The 14,110-nt window shown below is 46.1% G+C and overlaps 1 protein-coding gene across 2 annotated transcripts in view; it reads right to left on the bottom strand.

Moving 5' to 3' along the window:
- The window catches only part of MTMR14 (myotubularin related protein 14), a 32,380-nt gene that overhangs the window by 14,631 nt on the left and 3,639 nt on the right, over nt 1-14,110 (bottom strand). For both annotated transcript variants that reach the window (XM_027713907.1, XM_027713910.1), the window contains exons 3-13: nt 12,031-12,139; nt 10,938-11,013; nt 10,156-10,216; nt 9,495-9,617; nt 8,891-8,964; nt 6,116-6,186; nt 5,430-5,504; nt 3,056-3,122; nt 1,883-1,968; nt 1,568-1,644; nt 1,288-1,324 (exon numbers count right to left, since the gene is read on the bottom strand). In XM_027713907.1, the coding sequence (XP_027569708.1) occupies nt 1,288-1,324; nt 1,568-1,644; nt 1,883-1,968; nt 3,056-3,122; nt 5,430-5,504; nt 6,116-6,186; nt 8,891-8,964; nt 9,495-9,617; nt 10,156-10,216; nt 10,938-11,013; nt 12,031-12,139 (856 nt within the window). The remainder of the gene's footprint in view (nt 1-1,287; nt 1,325-1,567; nt 1,645-1,882; nt 1,969-3,055; nt 3,123-5,429; nt 5,505-6,115; nt 6,187-8,890; nt 8,965-9,494; nt 9,618-10,155; nt 10,217-10,937; nt 11,014-12,030; nt 12,140-14,110) is intronic.

Raw genomic sequence — 14,110 nt, 5'->3', positions numbered from 1 at the left:
GGGGAGGCCCAGAAAGGAAGGTGTACAAGTCATCTCCTTATCAATGCCTTGCACACATGCCACAAGCACATGGGAGGTACTTATGCCATCACTGCAGAATGGAAAAGAGATGGCCTCCAGCAACTGCTTATACACCCAGGCAAGCAGCAAACCCAGCAGGACTTGCAGGGTTGGAGCTGCATGCTGCTGCTTGGCACCACAGCTGTACCACATCTGGACCACATCTGGAAGCACGAGGTACCTGCAGTGTCTGTGGCCCCAAGCTCGTGCCCTGCCATGCTCCAGTCTGCTCTGCATCACTCACCCTGCTGGGCCTCTGCCACCCCTGCACTGAGCCGTGCAGAGCTGTGCCCTTCTCCTGGGAAAAATGGGGAGCAGGGAGTGCTACAGGCAGCCAGACACCCCCACTCCTGCTGCAGCTACCAACTCCACCCATGGCCAAGCAGGCACCAGAGCAGAGCTGCCAGTCTTAAGCCAGCAGAACCCCAGGAAAGGAATGAATGGGAGGAATGATACTAATATAGGGATTCTGTGCCTCTGAAAGATGGAAAATAGGCCAGGGTCTTGGCTCTGCTGTTTGAAGGCAGGGGATTCCCTAGTGAGGTGAGAGTTTGAGGAGCAGGGGATTAGCAGCAGGGTTAGACACTCCCCAACTCTTGATTTCTATCCAAAAATGATATTGCACTATATTGCAACTACAGTCAGAGCAATCTTTTTTGCTGTTAGACAGTAAAAGATTTGAAGAGAATTAGTTCAACTAATCTCAACTGCCTCCCAGACCCATCTGTGTACCCACAGACACACCCCACCAAATACCTACACTGGAACCAGCACAAGCTGCTCCATGAGCGCATGATGACATGCAAGCCACATGCAGCTGGCAGCACCCAGGCAGGAGGGCTGGCATTCAGGACAAGCACACGAGACTATCCAGCTTTATTTCCAAGCTCCCAGGAGTCACACACCTTAAGCATCCTTCTCATTGCTGAGCTGAACAGCAAGTCCTAGCACCCTTTCACCTGGGGCCTGAACAGTAATGGCACAGCAGGGAAACTGGCAGGACTGACACCCCCAACAAAAGTGTAGCCTGAGAGAAAAGGAGCCCCATACCTTATGCATCAGAAATGACGGGGCAAGGCTCCTACCTCGTATTTTCAGCACCTGAACAATCTCTTTAGAGCCCAACCACAGATATTACTAGAGGCAGGGAGTGAATGCTGCTACCGTAAACAAGTTTTCTGAGAACACAAAGCAGTGCTCAGTCACTGCCCCAGACCTGACACTCACCTCTTCTCCTTTACTGAGTCGATCAACTAACATGTGCCTGGAAAGAGAGCAAGGGAAGCTCAGTCACACACCAGAATCAGCAGAAGAGCACAACCTGTCAAGGATGGCCAGATGCCTAAGATCTCAGGTAAAAAAAAGGGCATTAGCCCTTCTTGTCCCAGCTCATTGGGAGCTGCCCAAATATCCACCTTTGGTTGCGAACAAACACCAAAGAGGACCCCTGAAGGCCTCTCCCCTGCTGTGCAGGGATGTACACGTGAGTAAAACTGATCGTGCCTACCCAAAGAGAAACCAGTCATAGGCCACTGTCAGGTAGAGAATCTCAGAGGGCTCCAGGGACGTGTGGATCAACCCATCCTGCAAAGCAAACAAGAACAGCCTTCAGGCAGCAGCCCTGGGGACTGGGCCTTGGGAATTCAGGATCTGATGAAAACTGTCACGGTGATCCAAGACGCCCAGCTTCCTCCACCTGCCTGTGAAAGCGTGTCTGAAGGAACATTAGGAACATTAACTGCTCCATCACTGCTTCCTGGTGAAGTCACTCATCCTCCAAGCAATCACCCCCAGAAACAAAGGAGGTCAGCCAGGTACTCACAGCCCATAAGGAGAGGCGCAGTAAGGAGATGAAGAGAGGAGTTCGATCCCAGCCAGATATACAGTGCACCAGGAGCCCGCTGTCATCTGTTCCACACAGGGGGAGAAAACAAAAAGACAAAAAAGGATGTTGCAACGAGAGCAATGACTTTTTTACGGCAAATCTGTAGAGACAAGTTCCCCTCTGTCCCCACAGCCCAGGCTCAAGAGTAGAGCTCAGCCACCAAGCCAGAACATTCTGTCTTGAATACGGCAGCCAACAAATTGCTCGGAGTGTCCTGGGTTATCAGCAGCACCAGCTGATGTGCTGTCCTGGTCCTGACAGCTGCTCAAGACATGAAGTCATTAATGTAATTCAGGTCGGTTTCTATCTATGACAAACTTTCCCTAGTACAAAAAGACCAGAAAAGTAAGACCAATGCTACAAGCACACCTTCTCCTCAAGTAATGAACTCGACTGAATTACCAATGAACATCACTTTACTACCCAGAACATACATCTACCCAGTTGCAGCCCACATCAGCAAGAAATCTGCCCCAACTGAACATTTTTTCAGTTTCACAAGACACAACTCCTATGCCCTCCAGAAAATCCACAGTGTGTCCCAACACAACTACTGCAGGAGAGCCTGTAGTTGGCCATGCTGGGAGCCCCAGCCATGGCTCCGTCTATCCAACAGTGCTAAGTAGAAAGTCACTGGAGGGAATGGGAATGGGATGCCACATGGGGCAAGAGACACTTTTCAAAAAGTTGGGGTGGCCACGATGAAAGAGAGTGGAAGGGGCACTTAAACAGGCAACAAATGAGACCCTGTGCTGGGGGGACAAAACACAGGTGTCTAGCAAAACAAGAGCAAGAGTCAACAAGGAGAGGAAACAAATGTTTCTTCTCTTCGGGTTTAAAGTAGTAAAACATCAGGTTAAGTTTTCAGATATCCCTTCATGCCTGGGATGAGAGAGTTTTCAAAGAATCAGCAAGTCCCTCTCTAAGAGGGAAGCTGGACGTGAGATGGTAGGACCATCAGCCTGTTTTGATGGGAGAGAAGTGAAGCTCTCTATAAAATGACTCTTCTGTATTTGGGGCTGATCCACAGTGGCACTAACACCATGAGCTGTTCTTCCAGGGACAGTGATTGCCCCAGCTACACTGCTGGGAGCAAGGAGCTTGCCTTACCATCACTATTGATGATGGAGATCAGCAGCTTCAGGTAGTTCTGTGTCTGTTGTACGAGGTCCCAGCTCTGCAGAAAGAGAAATGTTGAGGGCAAGGGTCTGCCCACAGCAAAAAGCTGCTCTGCAGTTCAGAGCTGCTCTATCCAGAACAGCAGTGAAGCAGAAATAACCACATAGCCATTCCTCAGAGTGACAGACCTTCCCCTTGGTATCAATTCCCCCCATCCTCTGCAAAAGGCACTCAGGGACAAGATACCAACTAGGCAAATAAAACAATGAAAGGCCATCTCTACTGTCTGCCCGGCTGGCACAGGACCTGCTTGCCTGCAGCCCCAGAGCTCCAAGCAGACCATGCTCAGAGAGGCAGCAAACACCTGTGAAGCACTGACCCAGTTCTGCAGCCCATGCACATGAGCACTTCACCAAGTGGCTCAGCCACGTTACAGCTGTGTATGGGATGCAAGCAGCATGATGGGGTGTGCAGGCCAAGGTCTGCAGCCTGTTCCCACAACCCAAGCACTTTGCTCAAAACTCTTTGGTCCTTGAAAATGTCCCCAGCAGGCTGCTGGCTGACCCTCTCCCACTGCTCCAGACAGGTACTGGATTTCTGCAGTAATCCCCAAGTAGCAGCAGCACCACAGAAGGGCTCTGAACTCAGAGACCTCCAGCACTACAGGACACACAGGTGAAAAACATCAGAACAAGCCCAAGCTTGTCACTGGACCACTGTGTCATGAGAAGATGCAGGGAATTTCAGTGGTTTGATCAGTCAGAACTAGCTTAAGGAAAATAGGATAGCACTGGCAAGAAAAGGGCGAGGAAAGGGATGCATTTCATGGTAAAAATGTTAGTGGTACAAGTGACATCTTACCACCAGCAATGGAACACTTGCTGTGTGCTTGCATGTGTGCACATGTGCATGTAAGCACACTGAAGAGCAGTGTCAGACAAAGAACATACTGCTCTGCCATGAAATCTGCACAGCCACAAAAGAGTAGGGAAATGGGGAACACATTCAGCCTGGGGCAGAAAAACACAGAAGCCTTTTATCTGCCCAATTCAATCCTATCTTGTGCTTATGTCAGAAGGAATCATTTAATTATCCAGTCTGATCTCTCTATACCACAAACTAGAAAGTTTTGTTCAGTTGCCCCAAGTACAGCCTGAAGCTTGCACTTGGCAACATCTTTGCCCAGAGAAGCACCTCAGCTAGGGGTGACAGCTCATTCCTCCTTTGGCAGCATGTTCCAACAGATCATCTTCAAAAATAACATGCGAGACTGCTTTTCCTTATCTGAAGGTCTGATTTCAGATTGCAGATATTGCTTCTTGTGCAGCTCTTCTTCCCCAGACTGAAGAGTGCTTTAGAATCAGTATTTTCTCCCTGCAAATGTACTTACACATTAATCAAGTCAACCCTCCATCACCTTAGTGATTAGCTAAACAGACTGAGAACTTCAGCTTTGAGTGAAGCACCTTCTCCAGTCCTCAAATCATTTCTGTGTCTATTTATGACACCCTCTTCAATTTTTAATATCCTTTTTAAAATACTGGCTGCTCAGTATTCTAGTGAACAATTTCTAGCCATACACAAGCTGTAGTTCTATTAGTTCTGCTTCAACACTGCCAGGCATTTTTCTGTGATTCTACTTATGCTGGCACTTAAACAGTATTTACATCACTGACAACAAATACTGGCCCTGCAAGGGGAGCTCTGCTGGTTCTGTGGTGTTTCCAGCCACAGAGCACAGCAATGTGACACTTTCCAGCACAGTCAGTCATCACAAAACCTGGTAGGTCCACTGATGTGTGAAATGGAGTGCACTAATCAGCAGTATAAGGTGATACTCCCTGGTGTGAACAAAGGTAAACCTCAAAGCCCAGGCAAACATAAGAGTTCAATTACCATTTGCCATGCTGTCATAGTAATCAGGAGTGGAGACCTGCCACGGTCAGTTAAGATTTTCTACTCGTCTCCCATAGGACAGGCACCTTGCACACCTGTGAGGAAGGTGTCCAGTCACTCAGCTCTGCTCACATACAGGAAGGCTGACCTCTCTCAAGACTCCCCACAGACAAGGAAGTATGCCCAGTGTAGAGCTGAGATTGAGAACAAGTTCCTGTCATGTCCCTTACCTTTGTTAGCAACCTATCTCCCTAATGGATTGCAAAGTTTCGAAAGCTACAGAAAGAGATTTGACTTTACAGAGCTTTTGGGTAGAGAATTTCCATTGCCGTTCTGAACAGCCTCGCCCCCACTGGGATGGTATGAAGTGAGACAGATTACAGCAATAGGAGCAAGCTAGACTTCAGATCTTTACTGATCCTTCCTGAATACAACTCTGACCTCCCACAGAGGCATCCGCTTTGCTCACCTGGTACTCACTCCAATCAATATTCAGAGACTGGGTCAGAGAGACTGGGATACTTAATGGAGCATCTACATAGTCCTGCAAAAAACCCAAACACAGCTGGTCAGAGAAAAGTCATGACTTGAAGGGACTGAGTTCCAGAAGAAAAAACAAGACAACAAATGCCAAATGGTTGGCATTAGAAGAAAACACCTCAGCAAAGCATCTTTGGATGCAAAAACTTGAAGAGGTAAGAATTAACTCATAAGACTCTTGGAAGGACTAATGGACAAGAGGAGCTTTTATGAGCTCCCAATGGCGCAAGTCAGGCATATTAGTTTCTGAATTTCTGTAGGGCTGCTCCACTCAACCATCTTCTTCAGTAGGAGACAGAATATGAAGAAGGAACTGAGAACAGAAGCTATCAATAAAATATCAAAATTTAAAACCAGAAGCAACCCATACCTTCCATCAGAGGTCAAGCACCATAGACTTCAGCATAATGATTCATTTATTTTACATATGAATTTTCAAATTAATAATCTAGCATACCTTCATTTAGATAATTTCACTATCTGTTTTGTTTGTCCTAGTGGTTTCCTCCTTGTGATCAGAAATAGGTACATGACACAGACAATTGCTCAAAAACCGTGAGGCAAGACTTAGGCCCAGTAAAGCCCACAGCTCTCCATTTTGTAACATCCACGTACCTGTTTCCAGTTAAATATGAGACCTTCAGCTGTATAATCCCGGTCTTTGTAGTCCTTAAAAAATTCACAGCCTGCAAGAAAAAGAGATAATGAACAACTGTTCAGATAACTGGTATCTAACAAGTGAAGTGCCCTGTGGGACTGGAAGTGCTGGCAGCCCCGGGCTCCAGAATACCAAACCAATCAAAACTGCTGCCTGTGGGAAGAGAAGAGCAGTAATCATCAGTACAGTGTGCAGCACTCCCTCCAGCAACAACAGCCCAGGGCACTCAGCAGCGAAGACACTTACACAGCAAAGGGCAAACTCCAAACACAGCAAACGTGGAATCTGAGGGACTGATTTTGTTCTTTCCCAAACAAGTGGTTTCACCAAGGGAGCTATGCTTTGCAGAGCCATGGACTTTTGCACCAATCTAAGGCATCAGCTTGACATGCTGAGTGAGAAGGAACCAGCAAAAGAAGGTGTTGGCAGAGCCCTGGGGAAAGCCAACTTTCACAGGGCACTGCTGCAGGCAACAAGAAAGGGCTCTGTCAGAGGTGGCTGTGATTTCTCTCGCATTTGAGTCTCTTCTTTCAAACACACGATTTGCCCCATCTGAAGGAAGAAGGTACATAACCACTTCCAAGCCCTCCCCTAAGCCCTTCCCTCCTGAAATGTGTCCTTTGGCTCTGCTCCTCTCAACCAACCATTTGAAGTCTCTGCTGCAAACTGCAGTCACTTAGTCACAGCTGAGCAGCACCATTAGCACTGCGGCTGCCCGCAGGCTACACAAAACACCTCTCCCAGCACGCTGTGTGTGCCCCAGCAGTGCTACAGCACCAAGACACCCCTGTGCCAGGCACAGAACACAGACAGAGATTCCCACCCTGCAAGTCTCAAGTAACTCCAATGGCAAAAAAAAAACCCTCTTTGTGCAAGGACAGGACTAATCCTCAGAAACGCAGTCAGGATACAATCTGTCAGTTCAGATTTAACTCCAATTGAACAATGGCTTAAAGCAAAAAATGGGGGATTATGGCAGTAAGTGTTGGCATCTATAAACACCAAAAGCTTCTGCAGATGTGCCATTTTAACCCAAGTCTTTCACTCCAGACAGTTCTTACTCTTTGCTCGGTGAAAAACTGTCTGGATGGCCAAGCCCAAAGAGTGGTGGTGAATGGAGTTAAATGCAGTCGGTGGTTGGTCACCAGTGGTGTTCCCCAGGGCTCAGCACTGGGGCCAGTCCTGTTCAATATCCTCATCTATGATCTGGATGAGGGGATCGAATGCACCCCCAGCAAGGAGTGGAGTCACCATCCCTGGAGGTATTTAAAAGCTGTGTAGATGTGGCACTCAGGGACATGGTTTAGTGGTGGTCTGGGCAGTGCTGTGTTAACAATTGGATTCAATGATCTTAAAGGCCTTTTCCAACCAATACAATTCTACGACTCTCTATCTGGACACTGCCTCACCCACCTAAGACAACAGGATCTCAGAATATCTTCAGAAACAAATTACAAAACAGAAATTCTTCCAGTGCAACCCTGGAAACATAAGCAAGAAGGTATTTGGCCAGTCACTAGAGGGGTTGCTGATCTTAAGATGTGCATGACAACATTCCCCCATGGAGCAGCACTGCTGAAATCAGGCAACATCTGCAGGGAGGATTTCCAGTTTTATAAGGTTTACTTCTAGTGTGGCAGTGAAGAGCTGCTACAAAAAAGCAGCTGTCCCAGATGGCAGAAGAGGAAGGACCATCTGAATATTGCTTACCATATGCAGATCCTCATACAGTAACAACTCTGCAGCTTAACTCTATAGTCACTTCTTCCTCATTCTTTACAGCCCTACAAAAGATCAGTGTACACTGTCTCTCTCACGTTCCAAGTCTGGTAAGGTGTGCAGCAGCAACATATATCTGTGCTATTTACTACAGAAAGCAGGAATACTCTTAATTCTGTGTATCTTGGCAACCTGCACATCAATTTCTAACTAATTTCTGTATAAAAGGAAATACACTTTTAAAAAAAAATGTTTAAGGGCAACAACAAGCAATCAAGGAAAGGTTTGGGAACTGGATCATCCACAACAGTTTTGCTGGGTTTTGTTTTTTATTCCCTTCCCTTTCTTTATGCACAAGGGAAAAAGAAGAGTCTGCAGACAGACCTCAAGCACAGCAGCCTCGCATCCTATCCTACTGCTCAGCCTGAGATCAGCAGGCAGGCAGCAATATTCAGTTCATCTGTAAGAGTGCAAGTGACCCAGCAGTGGTTGCTAGGCACGGGGACAGATATAGCCAGGGAGACAGGCTGGATTGGGCTGAATCTGTCGTATGCTGCAGGCTCAGGTGAACTGTTCTGCCTAGCACTGAGGATTTCTTACAGTGGAGCTCTGGAACACTAGACTAGAAATTACCCTTAAGAATTGGGTTTTTACATAACACAGAACAAGATATGTATTTTGCATCAAGTAGTATTTTGTTGCTGCAGAGATGTCAAAGGCCACCTTAATCGGCTCCACCTCTGGGACTTTTTCTCCGTGCCTGAATTAATAAGAACTGCTGAAAAATTATTTTGTCACCTCAAAGAGCGCCTAATGCTGACTCACACTGCCAGAGCATCCAGAATCATTGCTCTGTTCTCAGTTTAAAAGAGCTTCTCTCCAGAGGGAGCATAGGAAACATTCAGCAAGCCAAAGTCACTTCACCACACACACACACACAGAGTTATTTCCCAATCCTCGGAAACGGATTGTCACCTGTCCCTTGGGATTCCCTCTGGACATCATTCCTGTACCTGGGTATGGGATGGAGAGAAGCGTGAAATCAGCGTAACGTTGAGCTTTGTCCACCTTCTCAGAAGACGTCACACTGCACAGGACAAGAGGAGAACAGCAGATATTTGCGGAGTATTTTTCACACAGACACCAGCACCCAAAAAGCTACGTGTCACATCTCCCTGCACGATGACTTGACTCAGCAGTGAGCAGGGGCAGAACTTACTCAACACATCCAAATAAATAGGTATAGCCCAAAATCACTAAAGGTTTTCTCTGAAAGAAGCAGGAGAAACATCTACCTCTGTTCCTATACACAAGCAGAGGGTTCCTTTGCTCTCCCCCTTATGAAGGGGTGACTGTCTCATCACTGTAAGTCCTACACAAAAAAAGCACTCAGACTGCAGAAGACAGAGGAAGGCAGCTATCTTGCCCATTGATACGGCTTTCTCTGGCTTAAAAGCCTGGAGTTCTCTTTAAACCATCAACTAACCAATCCTGCTGTAGTACTCTTTCAGGGAGTGCTTCCAGGATGCTGAGTGCATGCCTGACAGCAATTCACACCTAAGGGCTATACTACCTGCAAACCAAACCCCGCACAAAAACAAATGAACCCAGACTCACTTCAAGCCAAACTTCACCTTCTTGTTTTCCACCATCAGGTCACAGATGTATCGGACAGACAGGTATCGAAGCAGCTTGATGTCGTGCCCTCTGACCTTGTCAAACAGCTGGGAATCTGCATTTCTGCAAGACAGAATGAGGCAAAGCAAGGTGAGCATGGAAGACCGACCACATTGAGTCTGATTCTTTGCACAATACTGCCACAGTTCTTCCCAGAACCACTTCTAGCCATAAGCTGCATAGCACGAGCCTTGCCTCCACAGGTCTGAGTCAGACTCTGCAACGAACTGACACTGTGAACTTTGTGCTTATGGTCCCTTCCCCCACCTCACTCTGTTCTTCAGAAAGCACATAAGATACAGAACAATTTATCCAGCCTGGAAATGTACTTTTCGATAAAGTAAACATGTCTGCGCAGTTCAAACACCTTTTTAAATAGCTCTACATATTCCTGTCTCCAGCCCTTCCCTCTGGCAATAGATTAGCAAGCTTCAGTTACACTGGGTTCAGCCAGACGTTAGAATTCAAGACTCTTTCAAAAGATGGTGATGGTCTCAAGCCCGCGCCCAAAGCCCAGACTAGAAGAGAGCAGAACTGAGTGGCTGAGCCAGTCAGCTTATGTACAAATTCCCTTTTCCCCATCCCACTGATGCATACAAACCTAAGTGCAGGATCTTCCTCAGAAATGTCTTCTGCATCTGCCCAAGCATCATCAGAACCTCCTGCAAGCAAGGCAACAAGAACTGAAGCTTGTGTAAACCAACTCAATCCCCAATCTGACAAGATATGTACACACATGAAAAGGTTGTGGCTTGGTGCCCTCTCTTCACATCCAAGTGCTCCCAACGGTTCCCCACATTTCCTCTTCCTGAAAAGCCTGTTTTCTAATGTAGCCCACTCTTCCCTTGTCATTGCAAAGCACCTAGGCAGGTCAAATCCATTACTGACAGCCAGAGAACACCCCAAAAATGTTACAGCACTTTGTTAAGCCAAGCTTCAGCTTCCACACTACAGACACACACTACTCCCCTAAAGAGTTTTCCCTGGAGTTCAGTATATCTCACCATTAGTAGGATTTGAATCCCAATGATTAGTCAAGCAACAGCAAATTCTAATCCTCTTTCTTCCATTACTCCCATCCCCAATATTTGGGAATCAGTGCCCTGAATCCTGTGGGATGCCTTACTTGCCTACATGCTCCCTGTAACTCACTCTTCAGCCTCAAGTTCTTTGGTCATTGTTTCTTATGAGCTGTGGTGTTCTGTCCTGTAGTACTGTGCTTGGAAATAGGGCATGAGGTTTCAGTCTTTGCTCTGTTATGCAGAGCCTGATACAAGCAGGTCCATGCTAGAGCTCTTCATCAACTCTTGGGAAGAGCTTGCTTTGTGTATGTCACTGTGCCAGCACTGACCAGTCTCACCAGGCAAATGGCCCCTCACTCACCTGAGAAGATATAGTTGTAGCCAGTGCGCCCATAGAGCTCTCCCCAGCCGGCCAGAGTTGCTGATCTGCAAATATGCTGGAGGAAGATTTTGTTATTAACCACACAGGCTCCAGGAGTCTTTCCCTCATCAGGTCTCTGGCCTATCTGCTGACACGTTACACAGAAAGGTTGGCACTTACAGCTATCGCCTCTCTGCAGTCTCCCCTCCACCCTGGTCCAGATAGAGTTCTCTGAACACATCAAACTCCCAAGTGCCTTTATCTGTAGCTAGTTTTTAAATCACATTTTCATCTCCAGATCTCCAATTCACTAATACAATCAGTTCCTGTCAAGTTAGCAACATCCATGCTCTCTTAATACCCTGCTTGAGCCTTATTTCCACATTCCTCTGGATGAGATTACGGAACTCTGGGCAGTTCACTCCTGCAGAAAAAGGTCAGCAGATGCAGCCCACAGTGGCATCAGTCAAGCTAGATTAAAATTGTCACAGGTATGATTTCACTACTCATACAATGTTTCTAAATTGAACTAGGAAAACTGAATTAAGCTACTTAAATTCTAAATGAGACTATTCCTACAGGGCTTCCACATAGTTTAAGTAATTCACATAAAAATGAATCTCATTTCACTTTCTTACAGATCCCCTTGCAGGGAAGCCCACACATTCATAAGACCATTGCAATCTTGCTTCTCCAGGGAACGGACAAGGGAAGCTTCTTTCTAGAGAGAAAAGTTATTCAAAGGAAGCTCACTGCTGGGAAGTGTAAGAGGCTGAAAGGGAAATAATTATCCTTCCCCTCCCAAACATCAAATATCTTTAGTCCTTCAGAAGGGACACATATATGGAGAAAAAAATCTTAGCTCTTTGGTGCAAGGCTTGGTGGGGAAAAATAGCCCAAAGTCCCCACAGATGACTTATGCAGCCTAGACAGCAAATGCTACCTACTACTACAGGCTGCCTGCTTGTACCTAAGCACAGATTTTTACAGCCTTTGGAAAGGTGGCAACTGACTGAAGACGTGGCCACACAGTTCTTACGTTGGGAAGAAAGGTCATTTTTTACGTAAAGACAGGTAACCCACAAAGCTTTACCTTTCCCTTGTACAGAATGACAGGGCAAACAAAGCGTCCTCTACACCTCGCCATCTTACTCCGATTGATGAGGTCCTGCAGTTTGCCAACCTGCACAGTGCTCTCAAACCTAGTGGGCAGAGATTCGGGTCAGTGCACAGAGCATCTCCTCACACACCCTTCAGCAAAGCTGCCACAGACACCCTGGGCTGCAGTCCCCACCCCCTTCCCCTAGAAGCCAGCTCTGAAGTTCGCAAGCAAGAGGACACCTCTTTGAGAACTGCTTCTGCTGCTGTACAACACATAGAGACACTTTTCTGTCACCTTTTCTTTATTTTGAAAGACCAGTGCACAGTACATGACAGCACCATCAGGGGCTGGCAATATCAGCACCATCAGAAGGGTCTGATGCAGACTAACATGTGGATTACTAGTGAAGGACTGCCGGAGTGAGACAGTGCCTACAAAAATACATGTTCTGCTTTCCTCCCCATCACCTTTCCATCAAAGTAGCTCAGCACTACCATCCCAGTGAATTCGCTATCAGATTGATAGCAATTTTTCAAGGAAAAATAAATAAAATAGAGAATCAAATCTTGAATGCTCCATGAACCTTAGTTCTGGTCACTCAAGTACTTGTGTTGCCAGTTAATTAAACAACGGTCTGTAAATCAGCTAGTGGGCTGAGCAGGGTCCTTAGATTAATGTCAGCTGCATCTGTATAACTACATTTTGTTTGGTTTTCTGCTTGAAGTCAAAATAGAAGTGTGTTCCATGTTGGGAGACAATCTGGAAACAAATTAAAATTGCTGCAATTTTTCCTGTAGTGTCTACATTTGATAGAAATCCAAACCTAATTCTGAACTACACAGACCTTCAAAACAGCAAATCAATGTAGAGAGGACTAAAGTTGCCATAATGAATTGGAGAAGCATCCAGACTGACATAATAGAAACCAGGTGAAGTCTGGACATACAGAACTGCATGGCCATGCACTTAGAGATGTTTAACAAGAATCTCCAGTAGCCCTTCCCAGTAGTGGAGCACAGTAGAACAGTCTAGATGAACTGGTTGTCTCTGGATCCTCACACATTATCAACATGGTAAGTCTGAAAAAAGGGAAAAATAAGATCATAGGAAATTCCCCAGAGGGATGGAGAAGTACCAGCATTACTGTGCAGAGCACAAGCTCTCACCTAAGGCATCTGATCCTGGTGACCCACCCCTGCACGAAAAGGCACAGCAAGATGAGTAGGATGGCCAAGGGACAGTCTATGCTGCAAGAGAAACCACCAGGGAGTGACTGGCAGAGCAGACGAAGCGAGGACACAGCTCTTCAGGGGGAAGGAGAGAACAAGGGAGGAGGAGAACTCAAAGGCAAAGAATAATGCTGGCCTAAGAACAAATTAATACCTTTGTGCCAGAAGTTAAAAGAAAGTTGCTAAACTTCAGAATCAGTGAGAGTGTGGAGCAACATACCAGCAGCTGCCATTCTGGGAAGGATTTAAAAAATTAACCTATTATTAACAAGGAAATTGATCTGCTTGTGGAAAAGATTATACAAGGTGGTGGCAGTGGAAGCAGAGAAACAGCAAACAAGACCTTCAAGTCCTACATTAAAAAAAAAAAAAAAAAAACGGAAAAAAAAGAAAGGAAAGAAGGAAAAAATTCTCAGAATTAATGGAGGCTTAAGTTTATTCACATTTCCCTGCACACACAACTATTTTACGGTCCAGCTCCAAAGAGCTTTGACATGTACCAGAATTTAAAGAATAAGAACCCACGCTAATCTTCTTTAAACGCTGTGAATGTGAGGGTACTAATTGCGAAGACAGGAAAACGTGAGCAGTGTGAGAAGAGATGCCTTTGTGTATAATTCCCACCACCAAACTATTTTGAAACTTGGAGACTGTGACGCACAGATTTGGTTGTGGGGTTGTTTTTAAATGAATGCACGCAATCAAGAGACATATCCTGCACTCTGCTCCAGTTGCCTTTATGTTTCCTTTGCAAAAGAGAATACAGATGGAAACAAGAACTTTAATACAGTGTAACCAGAATAGCTTCATGGCACTGCTTTTAAGTCCAGAAGGGGTTCTGC

This window comes from Pipra filicauda, unplaced genomic scaffold, assembly GCF_003945595.2.
Source record: "Pipra filicauda isolate LSUMZ 115617 unplaced genomic scaffold, ASM394559v2 scaffold318_size846807_pilon, whole genome shotgun sequence".
In the NCBI taxonomy this organism is placed as follows: Eukaryota; Metazoa; Chordata; class Aves; order Passeriformes; family Pipridae; genus Pipra; species Pipra filicauda.
The sequence above is the reverse complement of the archived record's forward strand: the minus strand, read 5'-3'. Positions and strand labels throughout refer to the sequence as shown.